Source organism: Callorhinchus milii, unplaced genomic scaffold (genome assembly GCF_018977255.1).
Source record: "Callorhinchus milii isolate IMCB2004 unplaced genomic scaffold, IMCB_Cmil_1.0 Scaffold7, whole genome shotgun sequence".
NCBI lineage: Eukaryota > Metazoa > Chordata > Chondrichthyes > Chimaeriformes > Callorhinchidae > Callorhinchus > Callorhinchus milii.
This window is the reverse complement of record NW_024704748.1, coordinates 28211087-28232288: the sequence shown is the minus strand read 5'-3', so window position 1 is coordinate 28232288 and position 21202 is coordinate 28211087. Positions and strand designations below refer to the sequence as shown.

At 47.4% G+C, this 21202-nt stretch overlaps 1 protein-coding gene across 5 annotated transcripts in view; it reads right to left on the bottom strand.

Moving 5' to 3' along the window:
- Positions 1-593: 593 nt before the first annotated feature.
- The window catches only part of aldh18a1 (aldehyde dehydrogenase 18 family, member A1), a 77461-nt gene continuing 56852 nt past the window's right edge, over positions 594-21202 (bottom strand). For all 5 annotated transcript variants that reach the window (XM_042336684.1, XM_007910562.2, XM_007910565.2 and 2 more), the window contains 7 exons: positions 15012-15232; positions 11938-12075; positions 10513-10708; positions 8596-8717; positions 5601-5787; positions 1559-1654; positions 594-1188 (listed from right to left, as the gene is read on the bottom strand). In XM_042336684.1, the coding sequence (XP_042192618.1) occupies positions 1016-1188; positions 1559-1654; positions 5601-5787; positions 8596-8717; positions 10513-10708; positions 11938-12075; positions 15012-15232 (1133 nt within the window). In that variant the 3' untranslated portion in view covers positions 594-1015. The remainder of the gene's footprint in view (positions 1189-1558; positions 1655-5600; positions 5788-8595; positions 8718-10512; positions 10709-11937; positions 12076-15011; positions 15233-21202) is intronic.

Genomic DNA, 21202 nt, shown 5'->3' with positions numbered 1-21202 from the left:
AGTTGTAAACATAAGCTCCATTAACAGGTGTCACTTGGTGGACAGACACATGTTCTAAGGATATAGGGAGGATATACAGTAAACCATCAAATAAGTGTGTTCTCAGAGATCAAACATCCTCTGCAACAATGCCCCACATGAAGGCTGCAATATAAATGCACGTTGTTTTGTGTGGGTGAGGAGAGAAAAGGAGGCCGAGGAAAGAGTGAGGATAGAGAAATAGAGAAAAAGGGGGAAAGTGGAAGAGAGGGGAGAGAGAAAGGGGGGAGAGGGAGTCCATCACTTGCTGAATGGACCATCCATTAAATGGCTAATGGAGTCCTGTAGCTCAGTGGTTAGAGCACTCGCTTTGCAAGCGAGAGACCTGAGTTCAATTCCAGGCAGAGGGCGAAACCTTGGGCAAGTTTCCTTACTCCACACAGAGCCTAATAATAATCCCTCCAAAACCAAAAACAATAATAAATTGGTCATTTCAATCTACGACTGTTTGTGGGTCATTGCTGTGCGCCATTGGCTGCCGCATTCGCCCACAAATATACAGTCAATTCACTTTACAGTGTGTTCTGTGAAGCGCTTTGGGATGTCCTCCCGATGTGAAAAGCGCTATATCAAATGCAAGGATTATTATTATTATTATTAACCACCGTCATTGAGAGTATTAGAGCATTTTGGCCCCAGAGGGATGGGGGGGGCAGGGGTTACCTGAGAATGTCACTAAGTTAATAATTGGATGTTTTAGCTGCTCAAGAACTAGATTTGCATCGCAAGGTGCATGGTTAACGGTTGCCCTGTTTTGCCCACACAATACACAGTCACTCGATTTTATGGTATATCTAATGCGTGAAGCATTTGAGACGTCTTGATGGTGTGAAGAGTGGCAAATCAAAATGTAAGGATTATTAATGCTGGGAAAAGGAGAGTGGAACATCATATAAGTGTCCCTCTGCATATCTGTTCTACATCAACTGTAGATCTGAATCTGTGAGTCACAGGCAAACACCAAGAATGTAACTCATTATCTGCGGGTTACAGGTAAGTTTTCATGTATGTAGGACAATGTGCCTTGTTCTGCAAAGTCAGAGACCACATGTCCCTCTCCACGTAGGAGCCACTTTGTTGTCAGCAAACCTTCTAAACCCACAGGACCTCGGGCGTGAATCCGTGCTGTGCTAATTCCAACTTCTGCACCTGCAGAAAAACACATTAAACCTGAGATATTTATAGTGGACAAATTTAAGTCAATTACATTTAAAGACACTAATTATAGCCACTTTATTTCATTTACACTAAGCCTTAAGAATGATGAAATAAGTGTTTCAATAAGTTCCAATGCAGAATTTGGACAAAATCATTCAGATTTTTACACCACAATTCAAGTCTGGCAGAAAATTCTGCATTTAATAAGCAAAATGGAGAAAGATGGATTCCTGAATCAACAGGAGAATACAAAACAGAGAGAAAGCTGCAAATGGGTAAGTGATTCCTGAACAGGATTTTAATGAAAGCACAAATGGAAGTTTTACAAAAACTAATTTCTACATTTGGTTCAGCCACTTACCAAGTCCAAAGCGATATCCATCTGAGAAGCGAGAGCTTGCGTTCCAGAACACACAGGCACTGTCAACATGCTGCATGAAGTATTCTGCTGTTTCCTCTAAAATATAGCAGCAAAACAGAGTACTTTTACAATGCATTTAGGACCATTTCCTGAAGCAACCTGTCATCAGGCCCTTAGGCTGATCACTTTGAAAACTGAATACAGTTCTGGTTATTGTGACATCAGGCCTTAGAGATGGTGCAGAGGATGATCCCCAGAGTTAGAGAAATGAGCTGTGAGCAATGACGAGACAAGCTAAAGGGTTCTTTACGGCAAACTACGGCACTACCTCACCCCTCACACTGCTGAAACCCTGGTTCACGCCTTTGTCACCTCAAGGCTGGACTACGGGAACTCTCTACTCGCCGGCCTTCCCGCCACCTCCCTCCACAAGCTGCAGGTCATTCAGAACTCTGCAGCTCATGTACTGTCCCGCACCAGACACCGCGACCACGTCACTCCCACCCTCGCTCGCCTCCACTGGCTCCCCATCCCCCAGAGGATTGATTTCAAGATCCTCATCCTCACCTACAAGGCCATTCACGGCCTTGCTCCCTCCTACCTCTCTGACCTACTATCCCCCCACCTACCTGCCCGTACCCTCCGTTCCTCTGGCTCCGGTCTGCTCCACGTCCCCCGCCCCAACCGCCCTACCATCGGTGGTCGGGCCTTCAGCCTCTCAGCCCCCAGGCTCTGGAACTCCATCCCCATGTGCCTTCGCCTTGCTTCCTCCCTTTCCTCCTTCAAGGCCGGTCTCAAACCTTTCTCTTTGACCGTGCCTTCAGCTCCCCTCTCGACTCTCTTCCCCCTCCTCGCTCCCTCCCTTCCCTCCCCTCACCCTGACCATTTCCCCCCTGCTCGGGTCATGACCCAACTGTGCAGCGCCTTGGGACGTCCTCCTGACGTGAAAGGCGCTTTATAAATGGAATCTTGTTGTTGTTGTTGTTGTTGTTGTTCTTCAGACTCAGAGGGGCATCATATAAATGAATAACATTTTAAATGGGATTGAAAAAGAAAATCCGGATCCATACTTTAGGATGTATCACGACAACAACAACAAGATTCCATTTATAGAGCGCCTTTCACGTCGGGAGGACGTCCCAAGGCGCTGTACAGTTGGGTCAGGAGCCGAGCAGGGGGGAAATGGTCAGGGTGAGGGGAGGGAAGGGAGCGAGGAGGGGGTAGAGAGTCGAGAGGGGAGCTGAAGGTCTTGAGACCGGCCTTGAAGGAGGAAAGGGAGGAGGCAAGGCGAAGGCACTGGGGGATAGAATTCCAGAGCCTAGGGGCTGAGAGGCTGAAGGCCCGAGCACCGATGGTAGGGCGGTTGGGGCGGGGGATGTGGAGGAGACCGGAGCCAGAGGAACGGAGGGTACGGGCAGGTAGGTAGGGGGATAGTAGGTCGGAGAGGTAGGAGGGAGCAAGGCCGTGAATGGCCTTGTAGGTGAGGATGAGGATCTTGAAATCGATCCTCTGGGGGATGGGGAACCAGTGGAGGCGAGCGGGGGTAGGAGTGATGTGGTCCCGAAGCCTGGTGCGGGACAGTACACGAGCTGCAGAGTTCTGAATGACCTGCAGCTTGTGGAAGGATGTGCCGGGAAGGCCGGCGAAGAGAGAGTTCCCATAGTCCAGCCTTGAGGTGATAAAGGCGTGGACCAGAGTTTCAGCAGCGTGAGGGGTGAGGTAGTGCCGTAGTCTGGCGACATTCCGGAGGTGATGGAAGGCGGTGCCAGTTGTGGCGCGGATATGAGGGAGAAAGGACAGCTCAGGGTCGAACAGAACACCGAGGTTCCTGACTGGCTTTGAGAGGTGGAGAGTGCAGCCTTGGATGCTGATGCTGTCAGCGCTTGAGGTGCGGAGGCGCTGACGTGAGCCAATCAGGAGGGCCTCAGGTTTGTGCACGTTGAGCTGAAGAAAGTTGTCTCTCGTCCAGGACTCGATGTCGGACAGGCAGCTGTCAGGACATCGGGGGTCGTGGAGTTGAGGGTAGAGGAGGAAAGATAGAGTTGGCTGTCATCCGCATACATGTGGAAGTTAACCCCATGTCTGCGGATGATGTCACCAAGGGGGAACATGTAGAGGGTGAAGAGGAGGGGACCGAGCCCTGAGGGACACCGCACGAGACAGTGCGGGGGCCGGAGGAAAAACTATTCGTGGAAACAAAGTGAAGACAGTGGGAGAGGTACGACCTAAACCACTCAAGGACAGGGCCTTGGAAGGTTGAGGTGGGAGGACAAGCGGTGGAGGAGGATAGCATGGTCGACCGTATTGAATGCTGCCGATAGGTCGAGGAGGACGAGGAGGCAGCAGAGGGAGCCCTGGTCACAGATGGTCAGGATGTCAGTAAGTGGAGGTGGGTGGTGAACCAGGGGGAGGAGCGAGAGTAGGAGACAGTACGGGAGGTGATGGGGGCAAGAGTGTCAAGTGTGGAGGAGAGGGTGTTGTGGAGGAGGGTGAGAGGAGAAGAGGGGTCAGTGAGGGTTGAAGGCCAGAGGGAGAGGAGTTCAGAGGACTCCAAGGCAGCGGTTACGGATTGTGGGGGTAACTTCTTCCAGGGGCGGTAGAAAATGGTGGTGGGTCTGGTGGAGGTGGGGAGGGGGATGGAGGTAGTGAAGGAGATGAAGTGGTGGTCGGAGACGGCCTTGTCGGTGATAGTGACATCCGAGACACTGAGGCGCCGGGTGATCACCAAGTCGATCTGTGAGTGTGGAGGGAGAGGTTGAGCGAGGAGAGCAGGGAAGAGAAATCTGAGAAGATGGAGCAGGAGGGGGTGAAGTGCAGGTTGAAGTCGCCCAGGATGATGAGGCGATCAGAGCAGAGGCAGAGAGATGTAAGAAGTGTCGAAATATCGGAGATGAAGGTGGGAGAGGTTTTAGGGGCCGGTAGAGGAGGATTTTGAGAGAGCGGAAGGAGGGGTGGGAGAGGGTGAGGTGCTCGAAAGAGGGGAAAGAGCCAGAGGAGTAGGGGGATAGGGCAAGTGGTGTCCTTGAGATAAGGGCTACACCACCGCCACGGCGGTTGGGGCAAGGCAAGTGGTGGGAGGTGTAGCCGGGTGGTGTGGCCTCCGTGAGGGGGAAGGTGTCGCTTGGGGTGAGCCAGGTTTCCGTTAAGGCCATGATGTCAACGCTCTCATCAAGGATGAGATCATGACCAACCAGGGCCTTGTTACAGAGGGAGCGGACGTTTTGTAGTTCGATGTGGAGGGAGCGGTTGACAGAAGGGTGTGTGGGAGGGGAGGGGGGTCCAGGTTGTGAAGCAGGGGTGGGGGAAATGGGGATACGGGAGAAGAGGTTGGCTCCCCGGGTCTGTGTCCGGGGTGGCTGGCGAGTGTGGTGGGGAATGGGGCAGTCGGTGTGGCTGCTGCTGGACAGCCAATGCCGAGTGCCATGGTGAGCTCGGCGGAGGATTCCCAGGCTGGAACAGAGGAAGGTTGTAGGAGGGTCAAGTGGGGATAGAAGGCGAGAGGGACGGAGAGAGAGGACAGAGCGGGAGAGATGCAGAGGGGGGAGGGTTTGGGGGTAGAGAGGAGGGAGGAGGCTCGGGTCATAGCGGCAGCCATAGTGCGCACGCGGGGACCGGGGGCGAGCGGTCAGGTGGATGGAAACATTATCCCATAGGCTGGGGCTGGAGCAGCCAACCTAACAGGACCATTGTGGGCCCTGATGTGAGCCCTGGGGGTGGGGGGCACTGGGTTTTTTTTTGCGCGCGCACTTCACACTTCTGAAAACTAAACTACGACTGCGGAATAAGAGGACATAAGTTTAGGGTTATTAAGAGTAACTTTAAGACAGATATCAGGAAGTTTTTCTTTACACAGAGGGTAATCAACGATTGGACCAAGTTGCCAGGAAAGGTGGTTGAGGCCAGAACACTGGACTCATTTAAAAATAATCTCGTCACTAAAGTAGGATGTAGGGTGTGTAGATCTTCTGGAGAGATGACATTGGATGGGCCAAAGGGCCTTCTTCATCCAGACCAATCTTGTGATGCTATAAACATGACTTACCATTTTCTGTAACGATGACATCAGTATGGGAACTGCCATATTTATGAATGTGTTCTATTGCTTCCTTCATTCCGTCCACAACCTCAATACAACATTCTAGATCTCCATATTCTGTGCGCAGGGAATTCACTTCTGAAGGGCTGAACGTGAGGTATGATGCAAAGTGAGGCCCAGCATGGATTTTCACCTGTAAAAATATACTTCTGCATATGTCTTTTTTCTAAATATTATTTTCTAAATAACAGAACAACAGAAATATATATTTGGTGCATTTTTTTGTATTGTTTTTTGTTTCTTCAAAAAGCCATCCACAAAATGTTGTGGATGTTCAACCATAAAATACACAAAGTCACACTACTGTATATCTTGTGAAACGTTTTGAGACGTCTCAACGACTTCTTAAGATACTATATCAAATGCAATGATTATACTGGGATGTCTTTCTGATGTGAAGTGTTAGAGTTATTATCCATCTGTTCTTTCTCCATAACCTCGACAACAAATTGCAATGAAGCGCCTTTTATGCCAGAAAGACCTCCTAAGACTATGTATAGTGAAAGTTTGTACCCAAGCTGGGGGTTGGAATCAAGAGGGGTGGAGAGCAAGGGGGTGTGAGTAGGAAGATGACCAAAGGCACGGTCGAAGGGGAAGGTCTTGAGACTGGCCTTGAAAGAAGCAAGGGAGGGGTTGAAGTGGGATGGCTCTGGATGGAATCCCAGACTGTGGGGACAGAAAGGCTGAAGGCCCGACCACCAATGGTGGAGCAGGCGAGTTTCCCCAGAACGGACACAGCAGACAGGCAATGTTGCGGATCATGTCACGGATGTGGGGTTTAAAAGACGTTTGAGGGTCGTACAATACACCAAGGTTCTGTCATGGATCAGTGAGTGGATCCATGAATAGTGATGCTATCAGCCACTGAAGTGAGGATGTGCTGACGGCAGCCAAGCAGGAGAGCCTTGGTTTTGTCAACATTCAGCTGGAGAAAATTGGCTCTCGTCCAGGACTTGATGTCTGATAGACTCTTAGTCAGGACAGCAGTGGTCCTAGAGTCAAGGTATCAGTACACACATGTGGAAGTTAACCCCATGTCTGCAGATATCCCCAAGGAGTATGTAGATATTAAAAAGGCAAGGACCAAGGACAGAGCCCTGGGGAACACTGCACATGATGATGTGAGGGCTGGAAGAGAAGCTGTTGGTAGATATAAAATGGAGACAATGTGAAAAGTAAGAACAAAACCAGGCAAGGACAGAACCATGAAGGTGGGGCTGAGAGGAGAAGCAATGAAGAAGAATAGAGTGTTGACAGTGTCGAAGGTGAAAGAGAGATCGAGAAGGATGAGTAGACAGAGAGAGCCCTGGTCATAAATGGACAGATTGTCATTTGTAACTTTGACTAAGGCTGTCTCTGTACTGTGGGCAGCACCAAAACCAGACTGCAGAGGTTCATAAGGGAGGAAATAGCGAAGCAACGATAGTTTGAGAAGAGAGATGAGTCAAGGGAAGTTTTTTTGAGGGTGGGGGTAATGACAACTGTTTTTAAAGGCGTGAGAATGGTGCCAGCAGGCAGAGAGAGGTTCACTATGCCTGTTCGTAGAGGAGGAAAGGAGGTGAAGCTGGGAGGAAAGTGGAGGGGTAGGGAAGGGTCAAGGGAGCAGGTGGTCGCTTCATTTTGGAGATGGAAAAGAAGGATAGACCGGGTCAAAAGTGTGGAGGGATAGGTGGGGTTGGAGGGGGAGGTGGAGAAGGGGTGACAGTAGAGAGGTCAAAGGCAGCTGAGCGGATTCTCTCAAATGTGGACTCAAGGATGTCCATCATGTTCTTGCATTTGGAGTTGGAGGAGAGTAAAGGTGAGGTGTGGGAAGGTAGACAGAGGATCTGGTTTGTGGTGGAGAAGAGGAGCTTGGGGTTGTCCTTGGCCTCCAGGATGATCTGGAATAGAAGGACAACTTAGCTGAAGCGAGCGTAGGTTTTGACATGGTCTAGCCAGATCTGGCGTTGGATTGTGGCAGGTGCATTCAGTGGCACGCACCTGTGACTTGAGGGAGCGAATACCATTCGTCGGCACTTGTTTGTTTAATTCCCTTGGACATTGCTCTAGTAGTCAATATACTGAAAACCCTCTGGTAGAACAGTTCCTTCTTAACTTTTCCTTTTGTGGAGTCCTGTAGCTCAGTGGTTGGAGCACTCGCTTTGCAAGCGAGAGACCTGAGTTCAATTCCAGTCAGGGCGAAACCTTGGGCAAGTTTCCTTACTCCACACAGAGCCTAATAATAATCCCTCCAAAACCACAAACAATAATAAATTGGTCATTTTCAATCTACGACTGTTTGTGGGACATTGCTGTGCGGAACTGGCTGCCGCGTTCGCCCACAAATATACAGTCAATTCACTTTACAGTGTGTTCTGTGAAGCGCTTTGGGACATCCTCCCAACGTGAAAAGCGCTATATCAAATGCAAGGATTATTATTATTATTATTATTATTTATTTCGTCACAATATTGAATTCCCACCCTCTTGTCTTTGAATCCCTACCCAGTGGAAATAGTTTGTTATGATTAAATCTATCCCTCGCCTTCTTGCCAACCACTTCCTTACTTTTGGTAAATATGTACCTTACCCCAATTATCTGCCATTCTATCCAAGGGATTTACAATAAAATGTTACATTTATGCAGCGTCTTTCACGTCAGGAGGACATCTCACATATGGACTGTGGGAGGAGATGACTTGATGGGATGACCTGATGAATGACCCTTTCACATTCTATCTTTTGACATCTCACATTGCTCAAATGATTTCCATTGAAGGCTATTTGTGCTCTTTCTGCTATAAAAGCTTAATCCAAGGTAAGTGAAGTGTCTGGTTTGTCAGACTCCACTCTAAAATAGGTTTCTAAAAGATAGTCATTGAAGAAAATTATGAAGAGTGTCTTTCCAAAAGGACTTGCTTATTTCATGTTAACAGTAAAACCTGAAGAATCTTTTCTTTACCTGTTCTATTCTGAGCATATCAATTAGCTGATCAAATAGAGGAGTCCTCAGCAGGTCCTTATGTAGGAGCAGTGTCTCCACAGCATTGCACGCAGTGGGATAATCACATTTGGAATCTTGAACTGGAAACAAAAGTAGTTTTTAAATTCTTGCACCACCGATTTCTTCACAGAATCTGCCGTATAATTATGTAGCAACAATTCAGTCGAAAGACTCTTCATTGCACAAGAGCAATGCATTTAGCTGAGTGCGCAGAAGAGCAATCAGCAACAACTCAAAGAAAGTATGAAAAGAGAGCTCTTCCTGTATAGCTGCGCAGATAGTAGAAAGTGCATTTACTTTCTACCCTATCATCAATGTGCATTCTAATACTCAGCATCTGAATTATCCCCAGTGGCAATTTAAGATTCACATTTTACAACAACAACATTACATTTGTATAGCACCTTTCACGTTGGGAGGACGTCCCAAGGCGCTGGATTCTAGGGTTGAAAAGGCTCTGAGATGACACTGGAAAAGGCAGACAGCACTGCAGTAATTCAAGACATTATTTTTTTTTGTCAGCCTCTTTCAGAAACCCATCACCATCCTTAATAGTATCTGTGTACATATGACACCTACGCATAGAAATTTGCATGGGTCTGGAATGCACACTCTAAATAACAACAACTTGCATTTATATAGCACCCGTCACACAGGGCAGAGTATCAATTGACAGGATCTTGAAATCGACCCATTCTGTGATAGGGATCTTGGTAAGGACTGGTGTGATGGGGGTACAGGGTGTGTGGGTGAGTATACGGGCGGCAGTGTTCTGAATCAGTTGTTGTTTGTGGGCAGTGGGGAGAGCAGCAAGGAGGACATACGAGTAGTCAAGGCAGCCAGTGACGAAGGCGTGGAAAAGGGTTTCAGCTGTGTTGGGGTGAGGTACAGTCAGAGGGAACAAAGAGAAGTGGTTAGGGACTGGATATGGGGGAGGAAGGACAGCTGGGGGTTGAACCTGATGCCCAGGTTATGTACCGGTTCGGTAAGTCTTGGGAAAGGCTGGGTGAGGAAGTCAGAGACACAGGAGGGAAGTCAAGGAGAATGGCTTGTTGTCATTCAGCTGCAAGAAGTTTGTGCCCATCCAGGCCTTAATAGCTGACAGACAAGATGACAGAACATCATCCGCAGATAATAATCCCTTCAAAAAATAACAATCAAAAAAGAAAAATTTGGTCACTTAATCCATGATTGTTTGTGGGACAATGAAGTGCGTAATTGGCTACCATGTTTCACCCACAAAATTTTCAGTCAATTCACTTTACAGTATATCCTGTGAAGCACTTTGAGACGTCTCAAAGACATGATAAGGCGCTATATCAAATGCAAGGATTATTATCATTTATATACAAAATGACTTGCTTCCCCCTCAAACTTTTCCCGAAAGCAGGAAATTGGATTACAAATTACTCAGATTATCTGTTGTTATTTTGCTACAATTTAAATTTGTTTCACCAAATACTTTGAATATAATTTTCCTTTGTGTTCAGAGTGTTCTACTTATGTATCTCTTGTATGCTTATGTATAACTCCTTATACTATGGCAGCCACAGGCATCATATAGATATATGATGAATAGGTTCTTTACAAATACCAAAAAGCAGATTATTAGATTAACAAATGGAGAGATTGATGCAATGAAGCTTTTTTTAGGCGCAGTTCTTACATGGATTACATTCTTATAGGATAACGTTTCAGCTCTGTACTTAACCGATTCACATACTTCCATGGGTACACAGTCATACTCATAGATACAGGTATATTCTTCTATATATCCATGCATATCCCGACACCCTCACTATAGCCATTTCTGAATTTACCAGTTCCTAGGTGCAACCAACTTTTCTCATGTTCGTATCTGCATTTCTCACTTACCAATCGTGATAGCTTTTTCTACACTAGCCTCTGAATCCAGGAATATGTGACAGATGCCTTCACTGTGCCCAAGGACTGGAATGCCTTTTGCTGCTTTTTGAATATCTCGAACTAATTGGGAGGAACCACGAGGGATGATCAGATCAATGAGTTTGTCCAGTCGGCAAAGATCCTCCACCTCCTCACGTGTGCCGACCTAAAATATAACACACAATACTAAAGAAATATAGAATTGGCTAATCATTAATAAAGTAACACTGTATCTAATTCAGGCCGGGAAGACCGTTTCTTCTTTTGCTAACAATCCATTTTCCCCAAATAGAAAATCTCCATCTCCATCTGATAACTGGAACCCTTTTAACCTGCAGAACTTGTGTAGCTCTTTTAAAATCCATTTTAGTTCCTTATTCCACTATCTGTACTGGCAGTTTGTTCCACAAGCCTATCACCCTTTCACAATTTTCACCCTGCCCTTCGGTGGGGAAGAGGTAGAGGTGGAGGGGAGGGACAGCTCAGCAAATGAGACCACGGTTATACAGCTTGAAAAATACTTTGTGCTCAAACAAGGTAGAAGTTCTGCATCGGTGCATACGCATTGACAGGAGCCAAACAGGAAAGCCTTGATCTTGTTGACAATCAACTGATAGTTGATTATCAAAAGAATGTTAGAGATTATCAGGACTTGATGTCTGTCTGTCAAGCAATTGGTCACAACAACATTGGTCCTGGAATCGAAGATAGAGACAGAAAGATAGTCGGGTGTCATCTGAGTACATGTGGAAATGGATCTCACATGTCTGTGGTTGTCACCAAGTGGAAGCACAGAGCTAGTGAAAAGGAGAGGACCGAGGGTAGAGCCCTAGATACGTCAGCCAGGAAGCGAATGACCAATTTTTTATATGGAAGACTGTTGGCTTTGAGACATCCTCCCAATGTAAAAGACACTCTATAAATGCAATTTGTTGTTATTGTTGTGGAATTGTTCTCCCAAGACTCTGGGAAAAACTCCCTTCTCTTTTTGATTAGTGCCATGGGAATCATTAATAAACATGCGTAGCAGGTTTAGTCAAGCAAAGTCATTGAAGCAAATTCAAAAATGGGTTCAAGAAGAAACCAGATGTTCTGGAGCGATGGCATCTAGGAGGAAGACATGTAGGTGGGGATAAGATTGTGGACTTAAAAAGCCGTTCGAAAACTTTTGTTTGAGCTTTTCTCACCTTTAGAGATCATGATTCCTGCTCTGAGTGTGGAAATTCAATTGTTATTTTGGTTTTCCAAAGCAGGTCTCAGTACTGAAAATCAAGGGCAGAATAAGTTCTGCAATATACACAGCAGTGTATTGGACTATATAAAAATGCGCCAGTAATACTTAATTTAGGTCACTTCCATTCAAGTCATGTACCTGAAGGATTGATCAGAACCTACCAATTGAATGGCATCCTTAATTCCATGAATGGAAAGTGCTTCCTGAGTCAGGCGGTGCAGGATATGGTTGCTGTATTTTGCTTCTTTCCCTCCTTTCAGCAACAAACCATTGCCACTTGCTATTGCCAGGGCAGCAACCTATACACACAAACAAATGCTTCAATTGTAAAGCTTCAAGCTAATATTTTTATTCACTTTTTAGGAGAACCTAAACCCAGAGTAGACTGGATGGGGCATTTGGATATACTTATAAAATAACAATGCATTTAAATAGCACATTTCACATAAAATGTCACAAAGCACTTTACAAATACAATTAAAATACAAATTAAATTCAAATTATATATCTTGGTTATTCACTTTGCTATATGGTAAGATCACAATAAATTGGGATGCAGTTGATTTCATCCTTCCAGAATACCCACCCTATTGTCCACCCAATACGGCCTCAAGCATTCCTTAAATAAGTCCAGACTACTGGCCTCAATCACTGTACCACTTAAACAAAACTAGCAGCTACCCCAAGACAAATGATGAAAGGAAGTATTGATTTACTGAATTATAATTGATAGCTGGAATTAAAGGACATACAAATAGCAGATATGAAAGTTAGTTCACATAAGTATTTACTGAAGGATAGAAGAAATCAGTGTCAAAACATAATGCACATGTTTACACTGTTTACCTGGCTCAGTGCAATGCTAGATTGGAGTGCTAGGTGTTACCACTTTTGCAATAAAATTATGTACACAATATTACTGAAGTGCATGAAGATGGCTACCGTAATTTGAGTTAAGGAAAAACAAGGCAATTAATTGATTCAAAATTTCTCCCCATATTTTTTCAATACCCATGTCCAACCCATGGAAAGGGTCTGAAGGATCTATGAGTTTGGGAAGGTTTTCTTACAAGTTGAAACTGCATTGTTTATATGAGATATTAAGATGAAATGTAAGATTTTTTAAAACAATGTAAACTATGACTTGGTGAAAGCCTATTGGCAGAACATGTAAAGTAGTTATCCTATGAAAGGGTGCAGGTATTTTAAATGCAATTTTCCAAAACTTTTCATCACTGTACATATCATAGAATCATAGAATTATACAGCACGGAAGGAGGCCATTCAGCCCATCGTGTCTGTGCTGCTCTTTTAAAAGAGCTTCCAAATCAACCCCACTCCCCCGCTCTCTCCCCATAGCCCTGATCAGACTCATTCCCCCGCACTCTCCCCATAGCCCTGATCAACCCCAATCCCCCGCTCTCTCCCCATAGCCCTGATCAGACCCATTCCCCCGCACTCTCCCCACAGTCTCCCCAAATAATTATCTACTTCTCTCGTAAAAGTTGTTATCCACTTGGCTTCCACCACCCTTTCAGGCTATGCATTCCAGATACCAACAACTCGCTCTGTGAAAAAATATGATCAGGCTTCTCTCCTCCCACCCTTTCACACAATGTGTACTTAATAATAATCCTTGCATTTGATATAGCGCTTTTCATGTCTTCTAAACGTCTCCAAGCGCTTCACAAAATAGATTGTAAAGTGAATTGACTGTATATTTGTATACTTAATACCAATGTACTATTATGGAATTGAGTCCATAGGAACTGTGGCAAGGGACCACGGGGATGAATTTTATGACGTGGTTGTTGTTGAGCAGTGGAGACCTGTGCAGCGATCGGGGGGGAGGAGCAATCAATAGCGCAGTTGAAATGATTGAAATCGTTGAAAGATGGGGAGGGATGCAAAGAGGAGTAGGGATCCACAGAGGAGTTGGATAACATTGCAAAGGGAAAAAATGTTCCTGATTGCTTGTGACCCAAAGGGAGGAAAGGGATGAAGTCCTTGATCAGGTGGATGGTACAGGCAGCGCTGCCCAACAGGAATTAATCAACAACACATTCACTTGTTTAGAATAACATCCAGGTAGCTCTGTGCACCACTGTTGGTGGGAGGGTGAGAAGGCCATGTATTCATATTATAGGTGAGAAACATGGCGGTGGGATGGGAAGTCGTTTGCAAAGCTAGGTGTGGAACTCGTACTTGCCATTATATATTTGTTGTTATTTATCCTTGGTGCATCTTAATGATAATAATAGTTGCATTTGATATAGCGCTTTTCATGTCTTCTAGACATCCGAAAGTGCTTCACAGAATAGAATGTAAAGTGAATTGACTGTATTTTGTGGGTGAAACGCGGCAGCCAATTGCACACAGCAGTGAGTGTCCCACAAACAGTTGTGGATTGAAATGACCAATTTATTATTGTTTTTTTTAAGGGATTATTATCAGGCGTGTGAAGTAGGGAAACTTTCCCAAGGTTTCGCCTGCTGGGAATCGAACCCAGGTCTCTCGCATGCAAAGCGAGGGCTCTAACCATTGAGCTACAGGACTCCACTTGCTGTTAAAAGACTGAAAATATTATGGGGCTCATATATAGAAGTGAAAAAGCTTTATATTTTATATATAAACATCTTTGTAGAATATATTTATATTCCATAAAAGTGTATAGCAGTGTGCCTAACTACAATGTGGCTAACTACAGTCTGTTATGATGTGTTTCCTTTCTGTAGCCCCACCTGCTGACTTTATTTTGGTCAGCCAAGTGTGTGACACATGTGAAACTCACTGTGCTTAAAAGTATTCAGACCAGACAGAGTTCCATGAAGCCCACTTCCACATGGAAATTGCTATGTTTGGAATGAAATGCACTCTCTCTCCGAATGCATGCACTATGCTTCCGTAATCTTGGAGAATATTAGACGCAGTTCGACAAGAGCTAAGGTTTGGGGTGAGTGTGCATTTAGGATACTGTTGGGGTTTAACCAGCTAAAACATTCAGAGTATTGTCTAACAACCTTCCCGTTGCTTGTCCAGCTGGGACTATCCTATCATTAGTCCTATGGCTTGCTGAGTTAACATTAGCTGTGAGTAGAAGCCCTGCCTCCAGTGACAAATCTGCACTTAATTTAGTTGTCATAGTTAATAATCTGACCCCACTTGTACTTTACTGTACAACATTCTATTGCACTTACACATTTCTTCTGCCTCTACCCTCTAACCCCACATTTACCTGGGGTAAGCAGTCTGGTCGCGATTCAAAAATCACCAGTAGGACACCAATAGGAACTGTTATCTGCTCAAGATCCAGCCCATTTGCAATTCTGGTCTTGCGAATCACACGTCCAATGCTGTCACGAGATGATGCTGCAATCTGCCTGATCCCGATGGCCAGGCTGTTTAGTTTTGCTGCCGTTAGACACAATCGTTTCAGTAGCGGCTGGGAAAGTCGTCCTGTTTTGAGTAAGAAAAAGAGATTTGGATTGTGGGAATCTTTCTGATAATTTCATCAGACTTCTTGTCTTTCTTATATTCAAATAAACATACAAATTATCATGAGATAAAAATGTTGTGAGACATGGCAATTATCACCAACGATCATTAGAACATTGTGATAAACTCAATAATCAGACTTGTTGATAATAAGACCGGACACGCCCATCCCTCCCATAATGGTCGGACCAACAGGTGATACAGGGTAGCCAATCGATTTCCCCGCCATGGATCTGGAGTGCCAGCTTAACATTTTTCCACAGTCTCGCCCCACCCTATCTCTGCAAACTTCTCAAACCTTACCAATCAGCTGATTCCTTCACTCAGCAGGCACCAACAATAATAATAATAATCCTTGCATTTGATATAGCGCTTTTCACATCGGGAGGACGTCCCAAAGCGCTTCACAGAACACACTGTAAAGTGAATTGATTGTATTTTTTGTGGGCGAACGCGGCAGCCAATTGCGCACAGCAATGTAGTCGTAGATTGAAAATGACCAATTTATTACTGTTTTGTTTTTTGGAGGGATTATTATTAGGCTCTGTGTGGAGTAAGGAAACTTGCCCAAGGTTTCACCCTCTGCCTGGAATTAAACCCAGGTGTCTCGCTTGCAAGGCGAGTGCTCTAACCACTGAGCTACAGGACTCCACCAAGCCTGCTTCATGCCCCTGCCCAACCCATCCCACCATCGGTGAGTGGGCTTTCAGTCACTTTACCCCCACTCTCTGGAACTCCATCCTGCAGTCCCTCCGACTCTCTCCCAACTACACCTCATTCTAGGTCTGTCTGAAGACCTACCTCCTTGACAAAAAAAAACCCAGCGCCCCCCACCCCCAGGGCTCATATCAGGGCCCACCATGGACCTGTTGGGTTGGCTGCCCCAGCCTATGGGATAATGCCATTCACCTGACCGCTCGCTCCCGGTCCCCGCGTGCGCACTATGGCTGCCGCTTTGACCCGAGCCCCCTCACCCCCCTCCGCCCTCCTCTCTACCCCCAAACCCGCCCCCCTCTGCATCTCTCCCACTCTGTCCTCCTCTCTCTCCGTCCCTCTCGCCTTCTATCCCCACGTGACCCTCCTACAACCTCTCTCTGTTCCAGCCTGGGAATCCTCCGCCGGGCTCACCGTGGCACTCGGCGTTGGCTGTCCAGCAGCAGCCACTCCGACTGCACCATTCCCCACCACTCTCGCCAGCCACCCCGGACACAGACCCGCTGAGCCAACCTCTCCTCCCTTATCCCCATTTCCCCCACCCCTGCTTCACAACCTGGACCCTCTTCCCCTCCCACACACCCTTCTGTCAACCGCTCCCTCCGCATCGGACTACAAAACGTCCGCTCCCTCTGTAACAAGGCCCTGGTCATCAACAATCTCATCCTTGATGAGAGCGTTGACATCATGGCCTTAACGGAAACCTGGCTCACCCCAGGTGACACCGTCCCCCTCACGGAGGCCACACCACCCGGCTACACCTCCCCCACCACATCCCTCGCCCCAACCGCCGTGGCGGTGGTTTAGCCCTTATCTCAAGGACACCACTTGCCCTATCCCCCTACTCCTCTGGCTCTTTCCCCTCTTTCGAGCACCTCACCCTCTCCCACCGCTCCTTCCTCTCGCTCAAAATCCTCCTCCTCTACCGACCCCTAAAACCTCTCCCACCTTCATCTCCGATATTTCGACACTTCTTACATCGCTCTGCCTCTGCTCTGATCGCCTCATCATCCTGGGCGACTTCAACCTGCACTTCACCCCTCCTGCTCCATCTCCTCAGATTTCTCTTCCCTGCTCTCCTCGCTCAACCTCTCCCCCCACTCACAGTCACGGCCACCCACTCGATTTGGTGATCACCCAGGGCCTCGGTGTCTCGGATGTCACTATCACTGACAAGGCCATCTCCGACCACCACGTCATCTCCTTCACCACCTCCACCCCCTCCCCACCTCCACCAGACCCACCACCATCTTCTACCGCCCCTGGAAAAGTTACCCCCACAATCCGTAACCGCTGCCTTGCAGTCCTCTGAACTCCTCTCCCTCTGGCCTTCAACCCTCACTGACCCCTCTTCTCCTCTCACCCTCCTCCACAACACCCTCTCCTCCACACTCGATACTCTTGCCCCCATCACCTCCCGTACTGTCTTCTCCAAGATCCACCCACCCCCACCCCCTCCCTCCCACACTCCGACTCCTACCCATCCTCCCCTACACACTTCCATACCCGTTTCCCCACCCTCTGTCACCAAACTCATCCTATCCCTGAAACCCACCACCTGCTCCCTTGACCCCATCCCCAATCCACTCCTTATCTCCCAGCTCCACCTCCTTGCCCCACATATCAGACATCGTCAACCTGTCCCTCTCCTCTGGCTCTGTTACCATTTCCTTAAAAACTGCCACCATCACTCCCACCTTGAAAAAACCCTCCCTTGATGCGTCGCAGCTATCAAGCTACCGGCCCATCTCCAACCTCCCCTTCCTGTCCAAGGTCCTGAACGAGTTGTCGCCTCCCAGCTGCGCTCTTTCCTCTCCACCCATTAATTATTCAAACCCCTTCAGTCGGGTTTCCATGCTGCCCATAGCACAGAAACTGCCCTGGTCAAAGTCACCAATGACATCCTGACCATCTGTGACCAGGGCTCCCTCTGCCTCCTCGTCCTCCTCGACCTATCGGCAGCATTCGATACGGTCGACCATGCTATCCTCCTCCACCGCTTGTCCTCCCACCTCAACCTTCAAGGCACTGTCCTTGAGTGGTTTAGGTCGTACCTCTCCCACCGTCTTCACTTTGTTTCCACGAATGGCTTCTCCTCCACCCCCCGCACTGTCTTGTACGGTGTCCCTCAGGGCTCTGTCCTCGGTCCTCTCCTCTTCACCCTCTATATGCTCCCCCTGTGGTGACATCATCCGCAGACATGGGGTTAACTTCCACATGTATGCGGATGACACCCAACTCTACCTTTCCTCCTCTACCCTCAACTCCACGACCCCCGATGTCTTGACAGCTGTCTGTCCAACATCGAGTCCTGGACGAGAGACAACTTTCTTCAGCTCAACGTGCGTAAAACTCAGGCCCTCCTGATTGGCTCACGTCAGCGCCTCCGCACCTCAGGCGCCGACACCATCAGCATCCAAGGCCGCACTCTCCACCTCTCAAAGCCATCAGGAACCTCGGTGTTCTGTTCGACCCTGAGCTGTCCTTTCTCCCTCATATCCGCGCCACAACTGGCACCGCCTTCCATCACCTCCGGAATGTCGCCAGACTACGGCACTACCTCACCCCTCACACTGCTGAGACTCTGGTCCACGCCTTTATCACCTCAACGCTGGACTATGGGAACTCTCTCCTCGTCGGCCTTCCCGGCACCTCCCTCCACAAGCTGCAGGTCATTCAGAACTCTGCAGCTCGTGTACTGTCCCGCACCAGGCTTCGCGACCACATCACTCCCACCCTCGCTCACCTCCACTGGCTCCCCATCCCCCAGAGAATCAAATTCAAGATCCTCATCCTCACCTACAAGGCCATTCACGGCTTTGCTCCCTCCTACCTCTCTGATCTACTATCCTCTTACTTACCTGCCCGTACCCTCCGTTCCTCTGGCTCCAGTCTGCTCCACATCCCCCGCCCCAACCGCCCTACCATCGGTGGCCGGGCCTTCAGCCTCTCAGCCCCTAGGCTTTGGAACTCTATTCCCCAGTGCCTTCGCCTTGCCTCCTCCCTTTCCTCCTTCAAGGCCAGTCTCAAGACCTTTCTCTTTGACTGTGCCTTCAGCTCCCCTCTCGACTCTCTACCCCCTCCTCGCTCCCTCCCTTCCCTCCCATCATCCTGACCATTTTCCCCTTGCTTGGGTCCTGACCCAACTGTACAGCGCCTTGGGACATCCTCCCGACGTGAAAGGCGCTCTATAAATGGAATCTTGTTGTTGTTGGTAATTTTTCTCCTCACCCCCCACCTCTCAGCATCCTTCCTCTGCTCGGATGCCAAGCCCATATTGCTGAGCACCTTGTGACATTCTCCCAACCTGAAAGGCGTTACAAAAGTGCATTATATTGACTTTGATCTTTTTGTTAAGGTGAGGTGGTATCCTACTAACTTGAACTCCAATGCAGTGATCACTCACCATTCTTTATTTGCGACTTTCCAGTCTAGCTTCTGACGCACCAAAACACAAACTAGCGATATTCTGATTGACATCCTCTTTGGCTCCTGTTAACCATTCCATTCTCCTTTATTGTCTGTTCTCTTGGGTCCATCACCATAGCTCCGTACTTGTTTTCCACTCCTACCTGTTTCAAAGTCTTCCTTACATTCATTTCCTCAAATGGCTTTGCATCTCATGCATGCAAGGTTATATGTGGTGTACGTGAGGCTCTATCTTCGCTCTCCTATTGCTTACTTTCTGCTTGACATGGAGTTACAACACCCTCAAGAATGAGGGCCTGTTTCCAAATCTATGCTGGTTTCTCTCTCTTTCTCTCAATCGACCTCCATCTCATTTCCAGAACTATTAATAATAATAATAATAATCCTTGCATTTGAAATAGCGCTTTTCACGTTGGGAGGACGTCCCAAAGCGCTTCACAGAACACACTGTAAAGTGAATTGACTGTATATTTGTGAGCGAACGCGACAGCCAATTGCGCACAGCAATGTCCCACAAACAGTCGTAGATTGAAAATGACCAATTTATTATTGTTTTTGGTTTTTGGAGGGATTATTATTAAGCATGTGGAGTAAGGAAACTTGCCCAAGGTTTCGCCCTCTGCCTGGAATTGAACTCAGGTCTCTCGCTTGCAAAGCGAGTGCTCTAACCACTGAGCTACAGGACTCCATACTGCTGTTCTGATTGATTGCTTGTCAGACATTAAACCCTGAAAGAGTCTCAACATTTTTCTACTTGATGTCAACAAAAGTTAAGTTTTTTTNCTGGTCTCACATCTTTGGTTTTGACTCCATTAACAGTAACAACAACTTGCATTTATATAGCACCCCTCATGCAGGGTAATGTCCCAGCTCGCTTGACCTGAAGATGGGGAAGGTGGGTGCAAGGCGGAAGGATTGAGGGAGTGTGTTCCAGAGTTTCAGGGCACAGTGACTGAAAGTGTGGCCACTGATGGCAGCCACTGATGGTGGAACGGAGGACACGTGGGACAAGCAGTAGGCCGGAGCTAGCAGAGGAGGCAGCAGGTCACAGATTGGGGAGTAAGCAGGTCGGAGAGGTAGGGAGATGCCAGGGCATGAAGGGATTTGAAGACAATTGGGAGCCAGTGAAGCCTGGCTAGAACTGATGTGATGGGAGTACGTAGTTTAGTGTGGGCAAAAACCTTTCTGACTGCTTCCTCAGAAGCAATCATTGTGTCTTACTTGACCCTCAACTGTCCTTTAAACTCCATTTACATTGTGTTTTACCATTTAAGGAACGTTCCTTGTTTACACCCTTACCTAATCCCCAGTGCTGCCAAAACGTACATTCATGCTTTTACGGTCTTAGATAACTCACGTGAAGCTTAGCCTAACATGTAGATGACTGCTACCACATATGAGGAGGAAACAGCTGGCACACTTGTTAATCTCCACTTTATCCAAAATGCCACAACCTTTGTTCTCTCCCACACATCCATTATTCAACAACAACAACAACAAAATTCCATTTGTATAGCACCTTTCACATTGGAAGGACTTCCCAAGGCACTGGACTATCAAAGTTTTGGAGCGGAGTTGGAGGTCGGGATTGGGCAGGGTGGAGGGCAGAGGGCAGCAGGGAGATCGAAAGCACGGCAAAGAAAGCATGGCCTTGCCTCGTATTCAGATACTAGCCAAGGTACATTGACTTTCATACCCACACATAGACCTAGTCCATCACCGTACTCTTAAATCCCTACGTATTGTGGAGTCCTGTAGCCCAGTGGTTAGAGCACTTGCCTCACAAGT